This window comes from Palaemon carinicauda, chromosome 37, assembly GCF_036898095.1.
Source record: "Palaemon carinicauda isolate YSFRI2023 chromosome 37, ASM3689809v2, whole genome shotgun sequence".
Taxonomy (NCBI): domain Eukaryota; kingdom Metazoa; phylum Arthropoda; class Malacostraca; order Decapoda; family Palaemonidae; genus Palaemon; species Palaemon carinicauda.
The window spans coordinates 67,235,493-67,258,851 of NC_090761.1; the positions used below are offsets into that span (position 1 = coordinate 67,235,493).

Genomic DNA, 23,359 nt, shown 5'->3' on the forward strand with positions numbered 1-23,359 from the left:
AACAACAACAATAATAGTAATAATAGTAATAATACTAATAATATTAATAAGAACAACAACAACAACAACAATAATGATAATGATAATAATAATAATAATACTAATAATAATAATAATACAGTAATAATAATAATAATAATAATAATAATATTAATAATAATAATAATAATAATGATAATAATAATAATAAAAATAATAATAATAATAATAATAATAATAATAATAATAATTCAAAAGCAAAGACTCTTTGAAAATAGTTTCTCTTGGTGATGCAGCCAAATATAGAACTATAAAATTATAATAAAATGTCCAGCACTACGAAATTTGCTTTACATAAAATTATCTTATCTTGGGTTAAATGAGACAGAAGTACCTACACTCTATGTAAACATATATAAAACGTAAAGATAAAGATAATTTACTTACATATTTCGTGTTGAACTTATATACAAACACTCTTTGAGAGATTATTTCAATCATACTTTGTTGTATAATATAAATTATGAAAGGTGTTTTGTACTTAATGTTCTAAATATATGTTTTAATGTTAATGTTATTTCAAATATTTTATTTAGATTTTTCATTACTTCTTATATCGTTTATTTATTTCCTTGTTTCCTTCCCTCGCTGGACTATTTTTCCCTGTTGGAGCCCTTGGGTTTATACCATCTTACTTTTCCAACTAGGGTTGTAGCTTGGCTAGTAATAATAATAATAATAATAACAACAACAACAACAACAACAACAACAACAACAACAACAACAACAACAACAACAATAATAATAATAATAATAATAATAATAAATATCTAAACGACTTCTTAGTAACTAAAGTTATTATAAAGATCGTTCAATTTCTTGCAACAGTGTGAACTTGGTAACGTTTATTCACGAGAAAATATAGTTTGGAATATTGTAAACAAACAGGAGCCTGGTTATAATCCTATATGTGATCCAAAAACAAACAAATATCTATGTAAACATGTGAATATCCCTTGCACAGGTATATAGCTGTGGTTTTTACTTGCGTTGTAATATCATCTTACCTCAGTTAGAGAAGTTTTGCAGTCCTTAAACCGTAAATAAACTATTAAAATTAATATTCTTAATCTCACTGCATTGTATTAATTAAGATTACACTGTAAATAACACAGCATTTTCAATACAAATACTAGAAACTAGAATAAGACGAAAACAAATCTAGAGTGGGTATCCACAATGAGCGAGCGGAGATAAACATTGCAGGCTAAAGATGCGATCGTGCTGCCGGGCCCAAGGCCAGCCATAGTCTGCCAGACGTACGACCTGTTGACATTTTAGTCCAAAAAGGTTGACTCGCGTCCTGATTTAAACCTCTTACGTAATGGCACCGCGGGTTTAAGATGAAACGCTTCTTATCTGTCCTGTGATAGCTTTTACGTCCTTGTAGAATGCGTAAAAGATTAAAAATTGAAAAAGATTGAAAACCAACAAGCCAAGCTTCTCTTGTTTATTCCATGACTTGCAAGAGATCAGACGTAAATCTCCGTGGATGTTTCAAGGTTGGATTGGAAAGGCCTAGGTCATCATTGTTATAAACTTTAAACCATGACTGAATAATAATAATAATAATAATAATAATAATAATAATAATAATAACTTCCCCTCTCTCTCTCTCTCTCTCTCTCTCTCTCTCTCTCTCTCTCTCTCTCTCTCTCTCTCTCTCTCTCTCTCTCTCTCTCTCTATTCTAAATAACTAACAATAACTTTAACTACTTAATTAAAGAGTTAACAATGAACTAAAATATTTGTATTTTCATTAAACTTGATCATAATATGAATAATCTACAAGGCCCATCTTTGCATAATAAAGTTCTTTACACTGGACCAATAACAATAAAGATAATAATCATCTAGTCACTGGTCATACAACGATTATGCCCAGTCAGTGTGGACCCCTCTCAGAATAAAGATGACGAAATTTTCTACTGGCAATAGAGTTTCTCTCAGATATTACCAACATTACGATAATAATTATCGTCATTATCGCCATGATTATCAGTAATATCGTAATATTCGTATTTATAGAGCTATAATAATTCTAATACTGTTGACTTAATCTTAATAACTCCTCACTCTTGGCAATGCACAATATTGCAATCCTTTGAATGTAGTGAAAAGAGAGAGAGAGAGAGAGAGAGAGAGAGAGAGAGAGAGAGAGAGAGAGAGAGAGAGAGAGAGAGAGAGAACTTACGAGGAAAATATGTATGTATAGTTATTTGTACTATGTTGAAGTGATAATAATAACCATACTTATACTAAAATCATGGGACATATGGAAATCTCATAACTCAAGAGCATAGATACATAAAGAACTATAAGTGGTGATGTTACAGAATAAGTATTGCAATTATTCTGAATTCAAAGCACGTTTACAGGACATCATATCAGCTATATATATATATATATATATATATATATATATATATATATATATATATATGCATATATATATATGTATATATATATATATATATATACAGTATATATATATATATATATATATATATATATATATATATAAAACACGTTCCAGATAATACTAAAATTTCTTATCAAAATATATAGAAATGCAACACACGAACCTCAACATACCGGTTAAATACAATCAATTACTTATTGTTGGGTGACATTTTGAATAAGCGTGATGCAGTACAGATACTTTAGGCCTGTATACACACGCACGTACTCCTATAGAAGACAACAACTTGATATCATCACAAAAACAATGAAACGGATATATATTAACTTGAATATAGAATCATATTGATAATATGAATATGAATATAGTAGGGTAAGGCAATTTTGTTCAAGTAAGGCAAATTATTATTATTATTATTATTATTATTACTATCCAAGCTACAACCCTAGTTGGAAAAGCAAGATGCTATAAGCCCAGGGGCTCCAACAGGGAAAAATAGCCCAGTGAGGAAAGGAAATAAGGAAATAAATAAACGAAGAGAACAAATTAACAATAAATCATTCTAAAATAAGTAACAACGTCAAAACAGACATGTCATATATAAACTATTAGCAACATCAAAAACAAATATGTCATAAATAAACTATAAAAAGACTCATGTCCGCCTGGTCAACAAAAAAGCATTTGCTCCAACTTTGAACTTTTGAAGTTCTACTGATTCGACTACCCGATTAGGAAGATCATTCCACAACTTATTGGACAGATACAATATCTCTAAAACTATTTATGATTTTCGAAAACTATAATGCTATTAGAAATTACCCAACCTTCTACTTTATAAATATTAGTATGTCTAGTTTTTAAAAAGTATTAAGTACCCCTACATAAATTGTTGAATATGGGTGTCCAATAATTGCCTCACCTTCATTTTAGGGTTTCTCAGAAATAATACATGAAATTATTTTCTCTAAAAAAAATTAGTGGATGATGCTAAAGGAAGGTTTAAAATGAAAAATGAATGAAAAAATATGGAATATCTAGTGTCCAATTTTGCCTCGCCTTGAAAAATGGTAAGGCAATTTTGGACACTTAATTTAAAAAACATCAATTCATAATGTTAAGTTATTAAATAATAGATTTTGTAGATCTATCTATCTATCTATACACACACACACACACACACACACACATATATATATATATATATATATATATATATATATATATTTATTTATATATATTCTTAATAATTTCAACTAGAAATATAGATAAATGATGGTTCTTTGAAAATATTTTCTATCATTTATTTCAATAGAAAATCATAATGATTTATAAGAAAATAAAAAAAGAAAAAGTTTTCTTTTCATAGAAAATGATAATCAACCTATTACTCATGAGAAAATAGGGACAAGCACAAAATTGGAAATAAAGGTGAACAATTCAATATATACTATAGCCATATACGTGACAATTTAAATGCTTGAATATATGACGGGTCTATTTAATTCAACCGAATGCTCAAAAAACAGCTTCAGTTCTTTTAAATATGGCACTAAACATTCTCTTTGAGGAATGGGTTCCATAAATAACGGACCATTGATTCCATCTGTAATTTGAAAAAGATATGTATCAGTTTGGTGCTCTGGATACTCCTCTACTTTTAATGCCCAGCAGTTGATCTTACTGGAATTAGTAGGGACCGGCAGGGGTCACTTGCCTTATTTAGATAGGCGCTCCGCATCACTAAGAAACTGGCTATTCTTTGATGATTTTAACCTATGAATCCTCTATGGATTTAGTCAGTCTATGGAAAGCGAAAATGAAATAATTGCCCCCAGTCCCGGCCGTAGTGGGTTGCTAAGAAACTCCCGGTTTGTAAATACTAAAGAAAAATTGAAAATTGGTAATTGAAATGTTAGAACCATGAATCAAACTGGGAAGTTACAGCTTGTAGAGAATGAAATTATGAAATATAGTTTGGATATCTTGGCCCTAAGGAACAGATGGAGTTAGAAGAGAAGGGGTAGGAATAATGATGATGACACCAAGAGCAGAAAAGGCATTAACCAAATGGAGAGCTGTAGGTAGCAGATTGTTACTTACAAAAATAATAATAATAATTATTATTATTACTATTATTATTATTAATATTATCATTATTATTATTATTATTATTATTATTATTATTATTATAATTATTATTATTATTAATATTATTATTATTGTTGTTGTTGTTGTTGTTGTTGTTATTATGAGTTATTAGGGCCTATTGAAACCAGAGAAAAAAAAGAGAATTTTTTCGCGAGTCCTAAACGGCTTCGGGAGAAAATCTTCGTGCATCTCCAAAAGTATTCAGAAGAAATTTCCATAGACTTAGCATGGAATTCTGAATGATTCCAGAAATCTCTGAACGATTTCGGAAGAAAATCTTCCTGAATCTCCTCTCTAAATGACTTCAGAAGAAATAGCCGTAGACTTAGCATAGAGTTCTGAATGACTCCAGAACGGAATCTTCCCGGAGTAGTTCTGAACGGCTCCGACCCGGATTCCAAAAGACTTCTGAAGACCTGATCTCTCTATCTCTCTCTTTTTTTTTTTTTTTTAAACATACCTTGCAACACCTCACGATCTGTATGTACTGTAGCTATGGAAGTTTACGCAGTGAACATTGGGAGGAGGATTTCACCTTACTCACAGAGCTCGCGTTCTGGCGGAACAGGTAACTGACTGTGAGAATTTTGTTACAGCTACAGGATGAACTTGAGGCTATTCGGAACACCTTCATCTACAGATAGTTTGGATAGGTGCTGCCGAAGTTGGCGAGCTTTGAAGATCATAATGTAAGCGCCTTGAAGGATAATTTGCTTACGGTTTAGCGACGATGTCCTATAATTGGATTGCATTGGTGCAAAGCGGTGAGCGACGTGTGTTTCTTCAAAATTCGGCATTGAAGATAGAACATATCAGGACGGCATTGGTAAATATATTGTGTTGCTCTTCGTTGACTTTAGTATGATGGCGTATAGTGTATGCCGAGAAATCAATGGCATCCATGTCTTTACCCATCGCCCTTATAGGTAAAGACATGAAAGCCATCGATTTCTCCGAGGAATCTGACGAACCGAGGACAAACAGCACTGAAATGTCTCTTGAAATCTCGAAGGAGACTGGCGAACTAAGCAAAGAAGATCTTGAAAAACTATTAAAGACAGAAGAGGATAAAGAAGGAAAGCCTTTAAATGAAGAGGTATAAAAAATAATCCTTTAATTATAGAGGTAAGTCACCTAACAACTGAGGTCAAATAACCTCTACTATTAGCGGTTAGTCGCCTTAAAACAGAGGTCTCAAAAAGCCTCTAGTGCTAGAAATAAAGCACCCAAAAATAAAGGTCAAAGAGCTTTTAATGTTAGAGGTAAGGGGATTAAAATAAAGGTCAAAGAAACTCTAATGCTAGGGTAGAGCACCTCAAAATGGAGGTCAAAAGAACCTCTAATGCTAAAAGTAAGGAGCCTCAAAACAGAGGTCAAAGAGACTCTAATGTTAAAAGTAAGGAGCCTCAAAATAGACGTCAAAGACCCTCTAATGCTAAAAGTAAGGAGCCTCAAAATAGAGGTCAAAGAGCCTCTAATGCTCAAAGTAAGGAGCCTCAAAATAGAGGTCAAAGACCCTCTAATGCTAAAAGTAAGGAGCCTCAAAATAGAGGTCAAAGAGCCTCTAATACTAAAAGTAAGGAACCTCAAAACAGAGGTAAAAGAGCCTCTAATGCTAAACGTAAGAAACCTCAAAATAGAGGTCAAAGAGCCTCTAATACTAAAAGTAAGGAACCTCAAAACAGAGGTCAAAGACCCTCTAATGCTAAACGTAAGAAACCTCAAAATAGAGGTCAAAGAGCCTCTAATGCTCAAAGTAAGGAGCCTCAAAATAGAGGTCAAAGAGCCTCTAATGCTAAAAGTAGGGAGCCTCAAAATAGAGGTCATAGAGCCTCTAATGCTAAACGTAAGAAGCCTCAAAATAGAGGTCAAAGAGCCTCTAATGCTAAAAGCAAAGAGCTTAAAAATAGAGGTCAAAGAGACTCTAAAGCTAGAAGTGAGCAGCCTCAAAATAGAGGTCAAAGACCCTCTAATACTAAAAGTAAGGAGTCTCCAAATAGAGGTCAAATACCCTCTAATGCTAAAAGTAAGGAGCCTCAAAATAGAGGTCAAAGACCCTCTAATGATAACGTAAGGCGCCTCAAAATAGAGGTCAAAGACCCTCTAACGCTAAACATAAGGAGCCTCTAAATGGAGATCAAAGACCCTCTAATGGTAAAAGCAAGGAGCCTCAAAATAGAGGTCAAAGACCTTCTAATGCTAAACGTAAGGAGCCTCAAAATGGAGATCAAAGACCCTCTAATGCTAAAAGTAAGGAGCCTCAAAATAGAGGTCAAAGAGCCTCTAATGCTAAAAGTAAGGAGCCTCAAAATAGAGGACAAAGAGCCTTTAATGCTAAAAGTAAGGAGCCTCAAAATGGAGATCAAAGACCCTCTAATGCTAAAAGTAAGGAGCCTCAAAATAGAGGTCAAAGAGCCTCTAATGCTAAAAGTAAGGAGCCTCAAAATAGAGGACAAAGAGCCTTTAATGCTAAAAGTAAGGAGCCTCAAAATGGAGATCAAAGACCCTCTAATGCTAAACGTAAGGAGCCTCAAAATAGAGGTCAAAGAGCCTCTAATGCTAGAGGTAAGGTACCTCAAAATAGAGGCCAAATAGTTTGGCCTATTCTTTGTATATTCACCCTACGCATTGGTTTCCTGCGCCTTCACCAAAAACTGTGCTTCAGCAGAAACTGAGCACCAGCAGCATCCTGTGCGCCAACGCTCCAGTATTCTCCTTCGCACTTGCGTGAGAGGCAAAAAGAATGAAAGCTTTTTGACGGGTTAAAATTGCCCCGTTCCCCTCGCTGCAAACGCATGACAGCATGCCCGCCGGCAAAAAGGAAAGAGGCTTCACAGAAGGGTTGAAGATTCCGAAGATTCCATCTTCCAAGGCGAATCAAATGATTCCCCTGAAGAAAGGAAAGATGAATACTGTGAAGAACTGCAGAGTATAATAGGTGAGAACCTAGAGAGATATGAAAATTGTGATTAATGACTTCAATGCTAAAGTTGGAAGGAATAATCAAGGGATAGAAAATGTGATGGGTGTTGAGGTTCTTGGCGAAGTTTCAAATGAAAATGGGGCACATTTAAATCAAGGGATAGAAAATGTGATGGGTGTTGAGGTTCTTGGCGAAGTTTCAAATGAAAATGGGGCACATTTTATAAGTTATTGTTCGACAAACAATATTGTTACTGGAGGTACTCTTTTCCAGCACAAGGATATCCACAAATATACAAGGACTTAACCATGTGGCAATTACAAATATCAAATAGATCACATAGCCATTGATAAAGAGAGAAGGAGGACTCTGGGAAATGTAACAAGCTATAGAGGTGCAGTTATTGGTAGTGATCACCAGCTCCCCATTGCCACACAAATATTAAAACTGAAAGAACACAACAGAAATGTAGATAGAATACCTCAGTTTGATACAAAGCTTCTAGAGGATGAGCACAGAAACCTTTGTAACTGAATGTAGGAATCGATTTACAGTCTTAAGAGACTTTAAGAGACGAAGTTTTGGGACATGCAGTTACAAGGAGAAAACCATGGATATCAAATGATACTTGGGATACTATAAAAAGAAGACAAAGACAGAAATTGATTTCTTAAAGTTTTCGAGGAAGTAATGAAAATTACAAGGCAGAGCATGCCAAGTATTTCAGTAGTGATAGTGAGGTCAAAAGAAATATCAGGAATGATTGGAGAGAATATTTAGACAGGAAAGCAGATGAGGCTGACAAAGCTATGAATTCAGGGAGTGGCTTTGTTGTAGGAATTACTCTTGGAATTATTAATGAAATCTCTACGGGAAAAAAGAAGCATATACCCACCAAAAAGAAAGATGTATCTGTTATAACGAAAGAACATGAAGAAAAGTAACATTGGATTGAACACTTTAGTGAGGTCATGAATAGGAAATACGAAGGGAATAATTTGGTTGATATAGGCCTACCTGAAACTGATGAAGACCTTGATGCGCCCATGAATGAATTAGGTGTGTTTGAAGTCGGAGCTATTCTTAAAAAAAAACTCAAAAGATGGAAAGCCCCTGGATACGAAGGAATAACTGCTGAGATGATATTGCCTAAAAATTAAGTGACTTTCAGATTACCTACAAGATTATTTTGTGGAATGTGGCGTGAAGAGGCAAAGCCATATGTATGGGAGCTAGGAGTGCTGGTGAAAATTACAAAAAAAGATCTGATTGATAGCAATCATTGCAGAGGCATCACACTTACGTCAGCTGTCATGAAAATATATAGAATGCTCATTCTAAAGAGACTAGAGAGAAAGATTGATGAAAAGTTGAGAGATGAACAAGCAGGATTTAGAAAAGGTAGAAGTTGTACTGACCAAATTTTCATTTAAGACATGTGGTACAGCAATATATAGAATATAGAATTCCACTTTTTATGGTATATGTGGGCTATGAAAAAGCTTTTGATTATGTGCTCTGGCAAATTTTGTGGTGAGTCCTGCGACATTATGGAGTTCCTCTTAAATATGTAAATTTAATTGTCTGTTCATAAGCATAGCAAATGCAAATTTAATGTTAGTGGCGTCTTATCAAACGAATTTCCAGTGAAAAGTGGAGTACTCTAAGGGAATGTGTTGTTACCTATGTTGTTTATCCTCCTCATAGATTTTGTAATGCATAGATCGGTTGGGGATGGTGGAGAAGGATTGGACTGGATTGGTAACAGAAAATTAGGAGACCTAGAGTATGCTGATGACGCTGTCCTAATTAGCAGACCACCACAGGGCTTGGAAAGCTTGCTTACCAGAATGCATGAAAAATCACATGAGGTTGGGCTCGAGATAAATAGAAGAAAGACAGATGATGAGAACGGAATATGCAATGGAAGATGAAATATCTTTGGAAGGATAAAGGATTAATGAGGTAGAATTATTCAAATATTTAGGAACTTTGATATCTAATATAGGAGCTTTAGAATTTGAGTTTAATGAAAGATTGAAAAAAGCAAATCAGAGGATGGCTAGGTTAAGTCAAATTTGGAAATCAGGTCGCCTAAAATTACATATAATAGTCAGGCTATATATCAGTTTAGTGAGATCGGTGTTACTGTGTGGTCGTGAATCTTGGTATATTAATGAAACTCATTTTGTAGATTTGAGAACAAAGCCCTCAGAAGAATATTGGGTGTTAAATGACAGGACAGGATTAGAAATGAAACTAAGAGAGATTACTCGAGCGCCACATGTGGATGAGATCATGGTGAGGGGTAGATGGAGATGGTTTGGGGATGCTCTTTGTTCTCCCTAAGAGACATTAGTTCACCAAACTTTAAACTGGCCTCCACAAGGCACTAGAAGAGTTGGAAGACTCAGGACTATAAAGCATGAAGTAGGATATTGTGATTGGAGAAGTATTGAATTAAAAGCTGAAGATAGAGACGACTAGCGAAATCTAATTGAGGCCCTTTGCGTCAATAGGCGTGGGAGGAGATGATGATGATGATATGTGGGCAGTGGCTTCAAGCATCTAGCTCAAGGCGAGTCACTTAGCCTCCTTCTTCCTCTAAAAACCATTTTGTTGCTCTACCAATGCAAAATAATGGACGATCCTTAATATCTTCCAAAATAATTAGAATTTCTTTTTTATTTCTTTTATTTTAGGTATAAATACATCCTTATCATTCACTATCGGGAGTATCCTAGCAGTTCAATTATCACTATTTATTACCCTGGTCAATTTAGATTTTTTTGTATTTACGTTATTGTTTGCAGACATTTTTTCTTAAAGAATCGAGAGATATTTGGTTGCTTTGTACTTCCATGATTTGTCATGTTTCTTTCTCTCTTTGTTTTTTTCCTTTAATTTTTCTTCATTTCATCTTTTTTTCTTAAATCTTCGATTGTATCCCTTTCTTTTGTAGGTAAAAGTATCTCTTTGATGGCTCGTTCATAGTATGAGGTAACAATGATAAGAATAAAATGGATTTTTACAACTTAGGACGATATTGTTTATGGGATCAGCTTTGCCCCTCCTTGATGTATCTATCATGCTGTTCATTTTCTAATGTTGCTCCATTTAACACCATATCAAAAAGGTAACATGACAGTTATCAACATGGAAATTAGCAGGAACAGTGAAAATATATTCTATTCCAATTCCTGAAATTTTCATTTGGATATGTGAATTATTATAGGAACAATGTATATAGTAGTTTTTTTTTTTTTTTTTAGACATTTCTAGCATGGTTGACACCCCTCTCGAGGATGTTACCATGTTTTGGTCAATCTTTTTGAAGGTTTCATCCCCTGAGTGTCAACAGCTTTAAGAGTGTCCCCAGTATTAAATAACTTTTTGAAAATCATATCATAACCCTCGAGCTAGAAAGAAACTTTTTTTTTTTTTTTTTTTTTAATGTAACTCTCAGGATGTCACTCACTTTTAGGGTGTCACCTTGGGCAGTCACCCCTTTTACTGCACCCCTTATGTCTTATTTTGAATTTTTATGATTACATATATGCATATTTATACATAAAAGTATATTTGTGTGCTCGAATACAAAGTTTGATTTACATATTCATATAGTAAGGTCAAATTTGGACAGATTTCAAAACCATGGTCAGGCAAAATTGAACAGGCAAACTTCTCACTGTTTTCTTGGCGAGGCAAAATTGGACAATCTTGGATTACGGACACAAAAATTTATGCAAGTCTATAATTTTTTTCTAGCATATTTATATTGATAGGGACCACAAATTGTCGTAGTTTGCCCAACTAAGCGTTGGCGCTTAATTAACGGAGATACCGACGTGTCCAAAATTGCCTCGCTGTCCAAAATTGCCTCGCCTCTGAGATATTTTTTTTATTACTGTAATACGAGAATTTCTAATTCTTTAATGATTATGAAACAAGCCATTTTTATAGATGAGACCTCCCTCTCTTGAAAACATGTTTGGTATTTGGTCATAAATTATTAATATAGATTTTGTACAAAGGTTACAAAAAAGGTGTCCAAAATTGCCTCACCCTACTATACTACCACTAGAGAGTCATGGAGTCCTTTGACTGGCCAGACAGTACTACATTGGATCCTTCTCTCTGGTTACGGTTCACTTTCCATTTGCCTACTCATACACTGAATAGTCTGGCCTATTCTTTACAGATTCTCCTCTGTCCTCATACACCTGACAACACTGAGATTACCAAACAATTCTTCTTCACCCAAGGGTTAACCACTGCACTGTAATTCGTCAGTGGCTACTTTCCTCTTGGTAAGGGTAGAGGAGACTCTCTAGCTATGGTAAGCAGCTCCTCTGGGAGGAAGACACTCCAAAATCAAAACACTGTTCTCTTAGTCTTGGGTAGTGCCATAGCCTCTGTACCATGGTCTTCCACTGTCTTGGGTTAGAGTTCTCTTGCTCGAGGGTCCACTCGGGCACACTATTCTATCTAATTTCTCTTCCTCTTGTTTTGTTAAATCGTTTAAAGTTTATATATGAAATATTTATTTCAATGTTGTTACTATTCTTAAAATATTTTATTTTTCCTTGTTTCCTTTCCTCACTGGGTTATTTTCCCTGTTGGGGCCCCTTGGCTTATAGCATCCTGCTTTTCCAATTAGGATTGTAGCTTAGCAATTAATAATAATAATAATTTGTATATACAGTACTGAAAGACATGAGAAAAGCTATATCCGTATTCAAAAACATCTCTCGGAGTTGCCTGAGTCACAGAATGATAATGATAATCAACAACATACTGTACATACGTATAATCAATAAACATGCTGTTATGTATTGATATTCATCATCAATTAGAAAATGAAAATCAGGAAATACTAGAAGTTTTATTCCAGCTGTGACTCTTTAGCCATGGTAAGCATTTCTTCTAGGAAAAGGACACTCAAAATTAAACCATTGTTCTCTAGTCTTGGGTAATGCCATAGCCTTTGTACCAAGGTCTTCCACTGTTTTGGGTTAGAATTCTCTTGTTTGAGGGTGCACTCGGACACACTATTCTATCTTATTTCTCTTCCTCTTGTTCAAGTTCTTATAGTTTATACAGGAAATATTTATTTTAATATTATTACTGTTCTTAGAATATTCAATTTTCCTTGTTTCCTTTCCTCACTGGGCTATTTTCCCTGTTCAAGCCCCTTGGGCTTCTAGCATCCTGCTTTTCCAACTATGTTGTAGCTTAGCAAGTAATAATAATAATAATAATAATAATAATAATAATAATAATAATAATAATAATAATAATAATAATCAAACAGTTGAATCAGTAAAACTTCAAAAGTTCAAGCTTGCAACAAATGTTTTTATGTTGAACAGGCTTACATATAATTATTGCATGAAAGATCTGTTTTATTGATGATACAGTTCTCAAGATATTTTTTTTTTTTTTTGGTGTTCATTTCTTCTCATATAGTTTATTTATTTCCTCATTTCATTTCTACAAAGGACTATTTTTCCTTGTTGGAACCATTGAGGAGCTTATAGCATCTTGCTTTACCGACTAGGGTTGTAGCTTACCTAATAATAATAATAATAATAATAATAATAATAATAATAATAATAATGATAATAATAATAATAATAATAATAATAATAATAATAATCTGACAAAATAAAACCATATTATGCATTGATGAAGAGTAAAACTCGAGAAAATTAACTGAAATACATGTAGAATTATGTGAGGGAAATTTTCTCAAAGATTAATGAAGTTATTTAATTTAAATAGCAATTTATTTTTCATAATATGTAATCTACAGTGGAAATCCTTTATTATATTATTTTCAAGATCATTGTTTCATTAATACGTATTGTACTTATTATTTTTGTTTTCGTGGTGGCTGGATGTTACAGAATGATAAAACCAGCTTATAATACAACACAAACTGATCTTCATCAATTGTTGATGGCAGGAATTATGATATTGTAGTAAATATAATAAAATGATATATTTAAATTACTTAATATTATTTAAAAGGATTGATTTTAATTAGTATTATTCCATTACAATCAAAATATGTGTTGTAACGTAATGTCGTAATTCAAACGTTTACAAATTAACATCGACGCCGATCAGTGTTGCCAGGTATGGGAATTTATCCCTAGATTTGGGGATTTTGGGCGTCTGATGGGGATATTCCGTACACATTTCTATGAAGAAACAAACACGTGTAAACCTTTATATCGTTGCAATTAGTTTGCTTGCAATCACATGAAGTATATTGAGTAATTTCTATATTAATAAACCCTACGTGATCAAGACAGAAGAGAATATATTTGTGGAAATCGGGAATTTCAGGCAGTTTTGGGGATTTTTAGTTTGTTTTGGGGAATTTTTCTTCTAACCCATCTGGCAACCCTGCCTGACGCCGATCCCGGATCCCGCTAACTCCTAACATCTCTCCACGCCGCCATTCGCTATCCTAGAAAGCGTGTACGTTGAAATTTCAAGAATTAAGACAAAATGAGTAAGGCACATCCTCCAGAGTTGAAGAAGTGAGTATTGGTAACGTGTTAATGGTATTCATCTACTTATACACTTAGTATTAAAAGCACTTTCTTGGGAATTAAACTTCTGCTTTACGGTTACCATGTTGGCGCCGAAATGGATATGTTAATAATGTCTTAAGATACAGAAAGCACTGTGATAATTCTATGCCTATCAATTGTTTATGAGAAGAAATTACTCTAGTACCTAACCTATTGCTCAAAATCCTAAGTAAGTACGAATACCAGCCTGTCTTAACCTAGCGTTGGCTAAACAACCAATAATAATAATAATAATAATAATAATGTTTATTGGACAAAAAAAAAAATATTTACATTCAAAGATTTACAAAAAGAAAAAAAGACTCAGTCCAAGCCCATGGGGAGCAGAACTCTTCGGGCAATAATACAACAAAATATCATCATCAATTAAGTAAAAATAAAAAATAAAGTAAATATGGATATAGATATACAAAATGTACGCATACATATACATAATCATATGTATACAAATAGATACATATAAATGAGAATCTTAGCCTAAAAACAAATGGAAATGCATATTTATATGATAAGGAAAGATGGTATATGAAAGCTAATGGTATATACATTGAAAAAATTGTAGATATTAAGCAAAAAACTCAGTAAAAGAACTAGTTTTACAAATAAAAAATATTCTAAACAATGAAACATACTTGCGTTGTGGTTAGGTAGGCAAGTATAAATATTTATTAATAAAGCTTAATACCCAGATAACAGGAGATTTGTATATGATTTCTTAAAAGACCGAACGCTAAGCAGTGCCTTTAGATAACCAGGTGGTTGTACCCAGAAAATTACTTAAATTATATTTCAAGATTTCTTGCATGAGTGGTAATGTTTATGTAATTCCTCAAGTTCATATATTATAAGTTCGTGTGACGAATACTAAGTCACAGCTTCATAGTCGTGGAGCCTTTGTGGTTCGTTGGGACTAACAAAAAACAAATTTTACAAACTCGGAACACCTCCCTAACCTAGCAGCTATAGCCTTGCGTGATAAACAAGGAGCCTTTGTATATCAGCGGCCAGTTCCCCGTGTGGATTAAAAATGGACATTAACTAGCCTAACCCCCCCCCCCCAACCTAACCTACAAGCTGTGTCCTTACTTACCTAACGAAGGGCTGAGCCTCCCCCCCTTACACTGTCGTATTCTAAGTTAGCCGTAATCAAACACAGGTGGCCGCTATCATACATACACTCTTGTATTTATCTACTTGTGTGAATATGCCCCCCCCCTATAGTCTACCATCTTATGGCTAAATTTACAGTTTATGGTGGGCTAGGTATAAATTTATTCATGCGAACAAGTGCTCATTGGATGCAAATTAAGTGGGAATTTCAATCATCCTTTATAAGTGACTGCCAGTTACGTTTGGTATTGTGCATCCGTTATAAGTTACCCCACCTAACCTGAATCATTTCACTGGGAGTTTAAGGATGGCCAGTGTCTCCTTTATGCATGGAAAAAGGAATTTTAATTAACTTAATCACTTGATTCAAAGAGTTTTTATTCGGCCGTGTCTCGCTTTGTTTCAGCAAGTGGTACATGGATGTGCTGTGTAAAGTAGTCTGGCAGGCTAGTATTTCGGCGTTACAGTATTGTAATTATGTAATTACATGATTGAACTGGTTTTTTCTTCTCTGATCTGGTAGGCTGTACATTTTGTGCTGCACATGCCTGCCATGTGTGCTAGTAATTTGGCGTAATTTTAATTGTCTAATGAATTGCCAAATTCAACTGGTTTTATCTCGGCCGTGGATTGCTTTGCTTGCACTTTAACATTACTTCACTTAGGGTGCTCATGTCAGCCATGTGTACTAGTATTTTGGCATTATTTTCATTATCGATGTATTTTGACATTTTAATTATCAACATCACTTTGTTCAATTTGCCAAAAGAATGTGGGCTTGTATGTTGATCTTCCGTCATAAGTATACTACATTTCAGCAACATTGCACGTCCCTTTCTTGAGTAAAGTTTATAACCATATTCATTGGATATCCTACTTTTAAAATTAATTGCTTAAATATATAAGTTTTACTAGATTCTGTATGTAACCAACTTCATGTCTTGCTGGTTAAGAATGCTCATCTCCACACCATGCTTGATGGTCCCATTGCTGTTTGAATTTTGGTATTATTCAATTCTGATTAGATAAAAAGAAGCCTTCCGGCAATTACCCAGGTCACGCAGTATCTGACTGTGTAGTACTATACTCCCACTGATTAGTTTAGTGTTCTGGCACTAAATCGTTGCTCTATTAATCAAAACTTTATCTGCAGTGAAATCTTGGAACTATGGGGGCGAGAAAGCGTCCGGGAAAAGCCCATTTGACATGGAAATCCTAAGGCAATTTTCCAAAATAATTCCATGATTATCTGTTAAGAAATCACCAACTGTAAAGTATTTGGAACATTCTGAAGTTTTTGTTCAATTAAAATTTGCGATAGGTTGAAGGTAGACTTATTGGGCTTGGCCGTTATCATACATACACTCTGATCGCTATCCTTACTTGATAAAAAGGCTGTACTCCATGCAATCCTGAGTACATATTGATACTATAAACTTTATAAAGGAAAAATCCTAGTCGTATGTCTGTTGAAAGAACACAATGTCAAATTCAAAATAGTTTTGGTAAGAATTTTCTAGATTTATGGACTTGAATGATGTCCATTGAGTCTGCAGGTATAGAAAATGGTGATCCATCTTAACTTTTTGGTCATTATTTGCACCCAAGTGTAGTTACTCATAAATTGGTCTAAAAAACCAACACCAATTATTCACATACTGGTCTTTGCTTCAGTGCTCAGCCATTGCTCCATTGTTCAGACAAGCTATATGTTACTCTTAAACTCTTTGAGTAATTTGGCTGACAAACTAAACCAACTACCTACACATTACCAGTCCATTGTTTGTAGCTAGAGTTCCATTGTAAGAAATCACGAGCTATAAAAAAATTTACTTGAAATACAATTGTTCAAAGATTCAAAGATATTCTGAGGTTTTAAAATATGATTATTAATTTTTATTCTGATGATACCTCAGAGCTGGAATCATACCAACCGGTATGATTTGTGAATGAGAGGGTGAAATCACAGTGGAAAATGGGTTAATTGGGGGTGGGCGGGGGTTGAAACACAAATTAAATATAGGGATGGTGCGCAACAAAAACAGCTTGTTAACCTAACCTAAACTAGGATGCTGTCTCCTTAGTCTACCAATATAATAAATTTCGTTGTCATAAATTCCCCTCTTAAATTGAATGGTTTTTATTGTAAGAATTACTGTATTTTTAAATGGCCCAGTATTTGTAATTGTAGGCTTGTATTGGTTAAACAACGGGGCATTCTAGGCTATTCTGTTGGTATGTAGGCAACCTGATCTAGCTTCCCCTTAGAGGCTTAGAAGGTTACTGCCTTCAGTGCATTTCATGCACTTCACTGTAGGCATCACTTGATGTGTCCCTTTGGCTTCTAGCAGCATCATCTCTAACATTCTACTTCCAACTTCCTCAGGGTTCTTCTCTAGTTGCGAACAAGTGCAAGCTTTCGTGACACCCGAAAATTGGTTTAAACCTCATTTGATCCAGATTACTTAGGGGATAATTGATTGACGAGCATGTCATCATTAAAGTTGAAAAATTCTAATCTTGAGATTATTTTTTTCTTATTTGGAAAAAAAAAATCCTAATCTTGGAGAGATTATTTTTTCCCTATTTGTTAAAAAAAAAAAAAAAAAAAAAAAAAAAAAAAAAAAAAAAAAAAAAAAAAAGGGTCTTCAAACTGTTCAATATTTTGTACAGTTCTTCAATTTCACGTATATTGCTCTGGCTTCAGATAATTTACTGTAATTTAATTTCAGGTACATGGACAAGCGTGTCTTGACCAAGCTCAATGGTGGCCGCGTTGTTGAAGGAACTCTTCGAGGATTTGATCCCTTCATGAACTTGGTGATTGATGATGGAACAGAAATCCGTAAGACTGGAGAACGTGTGACAATTGGTGTATCTGTAAGTACTGCTTGACACATTTTTAATGCATTAGGGAGGAAAATAGATAATTTTAAGTCTTTAATTTGGTATAAGTTATGGTACTGATGATGATTTTTTATATTAATATGAGAAGAATTTGAGGCGATTTGTTACAAAAGCTGTTCTCTTTATTCCCTCACCATTCACTTTTTCTTTTTAATTTGAATAATAATTTTTGGGGGCAAATTGTCATCAAATGATTGTTCCATTTAATTTGTAGATGAAGTTTAATCTCCTAAAGGTTGCTGCATATGAGTGGGGCTTTTTATATATATATATATATATTATATATATATATATATATATATATATATATATATATATATATATATATATATATATATATATATATATATATATATATATAATATTACTGTATCATGGAGTTCAAACAATAATGGTATATCCTTTAATGTTGCCAAAGTAGTTCTCTTCTGTTCAGGTTTTGAAGCTTGAACAGAATTTTAAAGGTTAATGTTTATCATCAGCAGTTAATGGGAATTTTGGTACATAATATTCATTAGTAAGATTAAAGTAATCAACATGTTACCCATTAAAGGCAATATGTATGTGATTTGATTAAATTGAACATAAAATAAATTAGCCAAACCTAGAAATGAATGCCATAAGGATGTTTAAGGCTTGTCAGGGGGGAAATAGAAAGATGACATTCTGAACGAAACCTTTTTGGGATTATACCTTGTAACTCGTAAGTTTGCTTCCAGACTATACCTTATATTGTACAGTGTAATAGTACTAGATATGGAATTATTCCTAATTCTTGCAGTTTCTTTTGAGAGGATCAGTACCTTAGTCTTCAAAGTGCTAACATGGTGCAAATGAATTATTGTTGAACAGGATGATAATTATCATTCTAAAATTATTGTTAATTAGGTAATGTTATTCTTTGTATGTTTTATTGCTTATTCTATACTCTATAATTATTTCTCTGTGCTGGGGGACTTTCCAATGCCATTTCAAATAGGTAGGAGCTTAGCTTAAAAGTAGCAAGACTGCCTGAATGGTTTTTATTGGCTTAGCAACTTGTATGCCAAACAATAATACCAATATAGGCTTTTTAATGGCTTAGCAACTTGTATGCCAAACAATAATACCAATATAGGCTTTTTAATGGCTTAGCAACTTGTATTTTATTGGCTTAGCAACTTGTATGCCAAACATTCATACTAATATAGGCTTTTTAATGGCTTAGCAACTTGTATGTCAAACATTCATACCAATATAGACTTTTTAATGGCTTGGCAACATGCCAAACAATAATACCAATATAGGCTTTTTAATGGCTTAGCAACTTGTATGCCAAACATTCATACCAATATAGGCTTTTTATTGGCTTAGCAACTTGTATGCCAAACAATCATACCAATATAGGCTTTTTAATGGCTTAGCAACTTGTATGTCAAACATTCATACCAACATAGGCTTTTTAATGGCTTAGCAACTTGTATGTCAAACATTCATACCAACATAGGCTTTTTAATGGCTTAGCAACTTGTATGTCAAACATTCATACCAATATAGACTTTTTAATGGCTTGGCAACATGTATGCCAAACATTCATACCAATATAGTCTTTTTAATGGCTTGGCAACATGTATGCCAAACATTCATACCAATATAGTCTTTTTAATGACAGCAACTAGTATGCCAAACATTCATACCAATATAGTCTTTTTAATGGCTTAGCAACTTGTATGCCAAACATTCATACCAATATAGGATTTTTAATGGCTTAGCAACTTGTATGCCAAACATTCATACCAATATAGGATTTTTAATGGCTTAGCAACTTGTATGCCAAACATTCATACCAATATAGGATTTTTAATGGCTTAGCAACTTGTATGCCAAACATTCATACCAATATAGGATTTTTAATGGCTTAGCAACTTGTATGCCAAACATTCATACCAATATAGGATTTTTAATGGCTTAGCAACTTGTATGCCAAACATTCATACCAATATAGGATTTTTAATGGCTTAGCAACTTGTATGCCAAACATTCATACCAATATAGGATTTTTAATGGCTTAGCAACTAGTATGCCAAACATTCATACCAATATAGTCTTTTTAATGGCTTAGCAACTAGTATGCCAAACATTCATACCAATATAGTCTTTTTAATGGCTTAGCAACTTGTATGCCAAACATTCATACCAATATAGGATTTTTAATGGCTTAGCAACTTGTATGCCAAACATTCATACCAATATAGGATTTTTAATGGCTTAGCAACTTGTATGCCAAACATTCATACCAATATAGTCTTTTTAATGGCTTAGCAACTTGTATGCCAAACATTCATACCTTTTACCCCCAATGGACGTACTGGTACGTTTCACAAAACTCATCCCTATTTTTTCTGTTGGAGTCCCGGGGATCATAGCATCCTGTTTTTCCAACTAGGGTTGTAGCGTAGCAAATAATAATAATAATGGCTTTATCTTCTTTGTTATTTTCAATTGGATTTGTTTGCATCTCCAGATGTTTGCATTGAGCGATTGTTTTTAATTCTATCAAACTTACGTCGATTATCCATTTCAGGTAATTCGTGGTAGTTCCATCATTATGCTGGAGGCGATGGATCGTATATCCTGAGGAGTTTCTCCAGGAATCTGAACCAAAGAGGATTTTCTTTTCTTTCTCTCAATTTTAGTTGTAGTTTTATGAAACTTTAAATGCCAATAAACCTTTTTTTGTAATGGGCCTTTTACTACACTAAATGCCAATAAACTGTTTTTTTTTTTTGTAATGGGCCTTTTATAACACTTTAAATGCCAATAAACTTTTTTTTGTAATGGGCCTTTTATGACACTTTAAATGCCAATAAACTTTTTTTTTAATGGGCCTTTTATAACACTTTAAATGCCAATAAACTTTTTTTTGTAATGGGCCTTTTATGACACTAAATGTCAATAAACCTTTTTTTGTAATGGGCCTTTTCACATTTCCTATATTTAGTATAGAGTTATATGTAACAATAGGCAATTATAAAAATTGAAGATGAGTTTTAGTAGGTGTTATGGTGTTGGTTTCTTTATTTGAAATATTTTCCTTTTGTTAATTTAAATGGAAATATAGTTCATGTCACTTTGATTTCAGTAGCAGTGAGTGTTAAAAACTTTTTGAAAAATATCAAATATTTGAGAATTTTAAATTATGTTGAATGCATTGTGACAAATAAGGTGGTTAAACTGTATGTGTTATTTACAAATGCTCCATCCAATTATTGATTACAGGGTATCATAATTTTGTTCTTTGTATTCTATAATTTAATTTTAATTTTTTTTATATAAATTTCCTTTTACAATATTGAATAATTTTCATAGTTTGAAAAGATTTTGTGGTTGTTTTAGAACTTCTTGATCATCTTTACATATATTCTTTTACATCCAAAAACGGATTTTGAGCGAAGCGAAAAATCTATTTTTGAGTGAGGTAGCCATGTCGTCCTGATGGAAGTTCCTATTAGGTAGCTTTCTAGGGTATATTTGACTACAGTGATATTCCCAGAGAATTTTACCTTATGGTATCCAGAATTCCAACTCCTGGAGCGAATATCCCTAAATAATCTCACAAGGATATGGCATAATATCAGAGGACGTATTCTTGACACGTCACATAGCTATCTTCACCCTTAACAGTATTAACGCCTTGAGGGGGTAGAGTGACAAGAATCTGAAACGAGAATGAAGAGAGCTGCTCATAAGGCATCTCTCCAATTCCGTTTCCAGTGTGTATCTGATGAAGGCGGTAGCGCCCTCTTTATTCCTTGTAGCAATATACGAGGTGTTACAGATACTGTGCTACAATAAAAGGAAGGGCTAGTCCATCAGGACGACATGGCTACTCACCCAAAAATAGATTTTTCGCTAAGCTCAAAATCCGTTTTTTGGGCTCAGGCCATGTCGTCCTGATGGAAGTTTACCAGAGCATTACTGTATCTGTGGATTCTCAATCAGTGCCGTACTCTCAAGAAAGTATTTTCCTGGTCCGTCTAGACCTAGAGACCTATGATGTTACCGTCATACATCATTTCATCTAAGCAGGAACTATGTTAGTGCTTCCTGCCCCCTACAGGGAAGAGTCGTACTAGACTGGAAAAAGTCTCGAGGAGTACATAAAAATTTATGGATGACAAAATGACGTTTGTATAGTGGTCTCGCTCTATACAATATAAAGCAAAGTTTGTATAAGAGTCACCAATGTCGGTATGAATTTGTGACACCTTCCCTAATGTGACTACTCTTATAAACTATTGGATAATGGTTGTATCACCATAGGAACAAATTTTGCCTCTGTCACCAACCCGTTAGGAGTGAGTGGACTTTAGCTTAAATCAGGGAACAGTCTTGAAAGATACCATGATAAAAATCTCCATATTTCAATCTTAATGCTCAGTACATTTCTAATAAAATGAGTGTGGGCGAATAAGACGCAGGGTTCATTATGAACTAGTTTATTAAAATTTAATAAACGTACATATCAGATCAACATTTATAAAATTTATAAAATATGGATGATATGCATAAAAGCATAAAGAAACAGTCAACAGAAAATATTGTTTCATCTACTAGGAAACAGATTTGCCACTTCAATTGAATTATTAATAATAATTATATAATAATAATTATACTGTTTATATACACTAGCGTAAAAAACGCTTGGCACAAGTGTACGTATTATGCTATAGATTACCGACGTCAATGGAACAGTTCGTAAGGACACTTTCGTGGCCTATCGGTCAGCGTGTAGTAACATAGTGACTACACGCGCACCCTCTTAATTAATCGTCTCTAATTAATTACACTGTTCCTTGCAGACTTAAAACAGAAGGTTAAAGAATTCTACCTGCTGCTACCACAGATCTCTTAAGTTGCTCCACTTGCTTTGCATAGTGCATACAGAACACCTTGGATGACTACCAGCCGGTGTGCAAACAAGGATGTTCAAAGTCCATATAATTAAAGAAATTTTATGGAAGAGGCAACTTTCCTCGGATCATGACTAACGGGTGTACTGTCTGGATCCGTTCTGTGAATAACACGGGTGAATTTCGCCCTTAGTTATAGATAACTTTGAACCCAGGGTTTCTCTTCTGAACAGCTGTCCTCCCATAACGTCTGAAGCTCTATGAAGATAGATCTTTAGGCACTCCACTGGACATAGAGATGCATCTTCCT

At 33.9% G+C, this 23,359-nt stretch overlaps 1 protein-coding gene across 3 annotated transcripts; it reads left to right on the forward strand.

The window, feature by feature from the left end:
- Nucleotides 1–13,933: 13,933 nt before the first annotated feature.
- On the forward strand, nt 13,934–21,046 carry SNRPG (small nuclear ribonucleoprotein G). Of its 3 annotated transcripts, none has more exons than XR_011041467.1 (4): nt 13,934–14,086; nt 17,983–18,130; nt 20,721–20,838; nt 20,967–21,046. XR_011041467.1 is itself a non-coding variant. In XM_068360430.1 (3 exons), the coding sequence occupies exons 1-3, from the start codon at nt 14,055–14,057 to the stop codon at nt 20,772–20,774; spliced, it is 234 nt and encodes a 77-aa protein (XP_068216531.1). In that variant the 5' UTR covers nt 13,934–14,054; the 3' UTR covers nt 20,775–20,878. The 3 variants fall into 3 exon arrangements, 1 of the variants encoding a protein (XP_068216531.1); XR_011041466.1 differs by lacking the exon at nt 20,967–21,046 and adding an exon at nt 20,871–20,925; XM_068360430.1 differs by lacking the exon at nt 20,967–21,046 and having other exon boundaries at nt 20,721–20,878.
- The last annotated feature ends 2,313 nt before the right edge of the window (nt 21,047–23,359 follow it).

What these genes read in the sequence shown, in the direction of transcription:
- SNRPG (XM_068360430.1), top strand. Translation starts at nt 14,055, where the DNA reads ATGAGTAAGGCACATCCTCCAGAGTTGAAGAA. An exon ending in CATCCTCCAGAGTTGAAGAA is followed by an intron (nt 14,087 to 17,982) that starts GTGAGTATTGGT and finishes ATTTAATTTCAG; the next exon opens with GTACATGGACAAGCGTGTCT. An exon ending in GTGTGACAATTGGTGTATCT is followed by an intron (nt 18,131 to 20,720) that starts GTAAGTACTGCT and finishes TATCCATTTCAG; the next exon opens with GTAATTCGTGGTAGTTCCAT.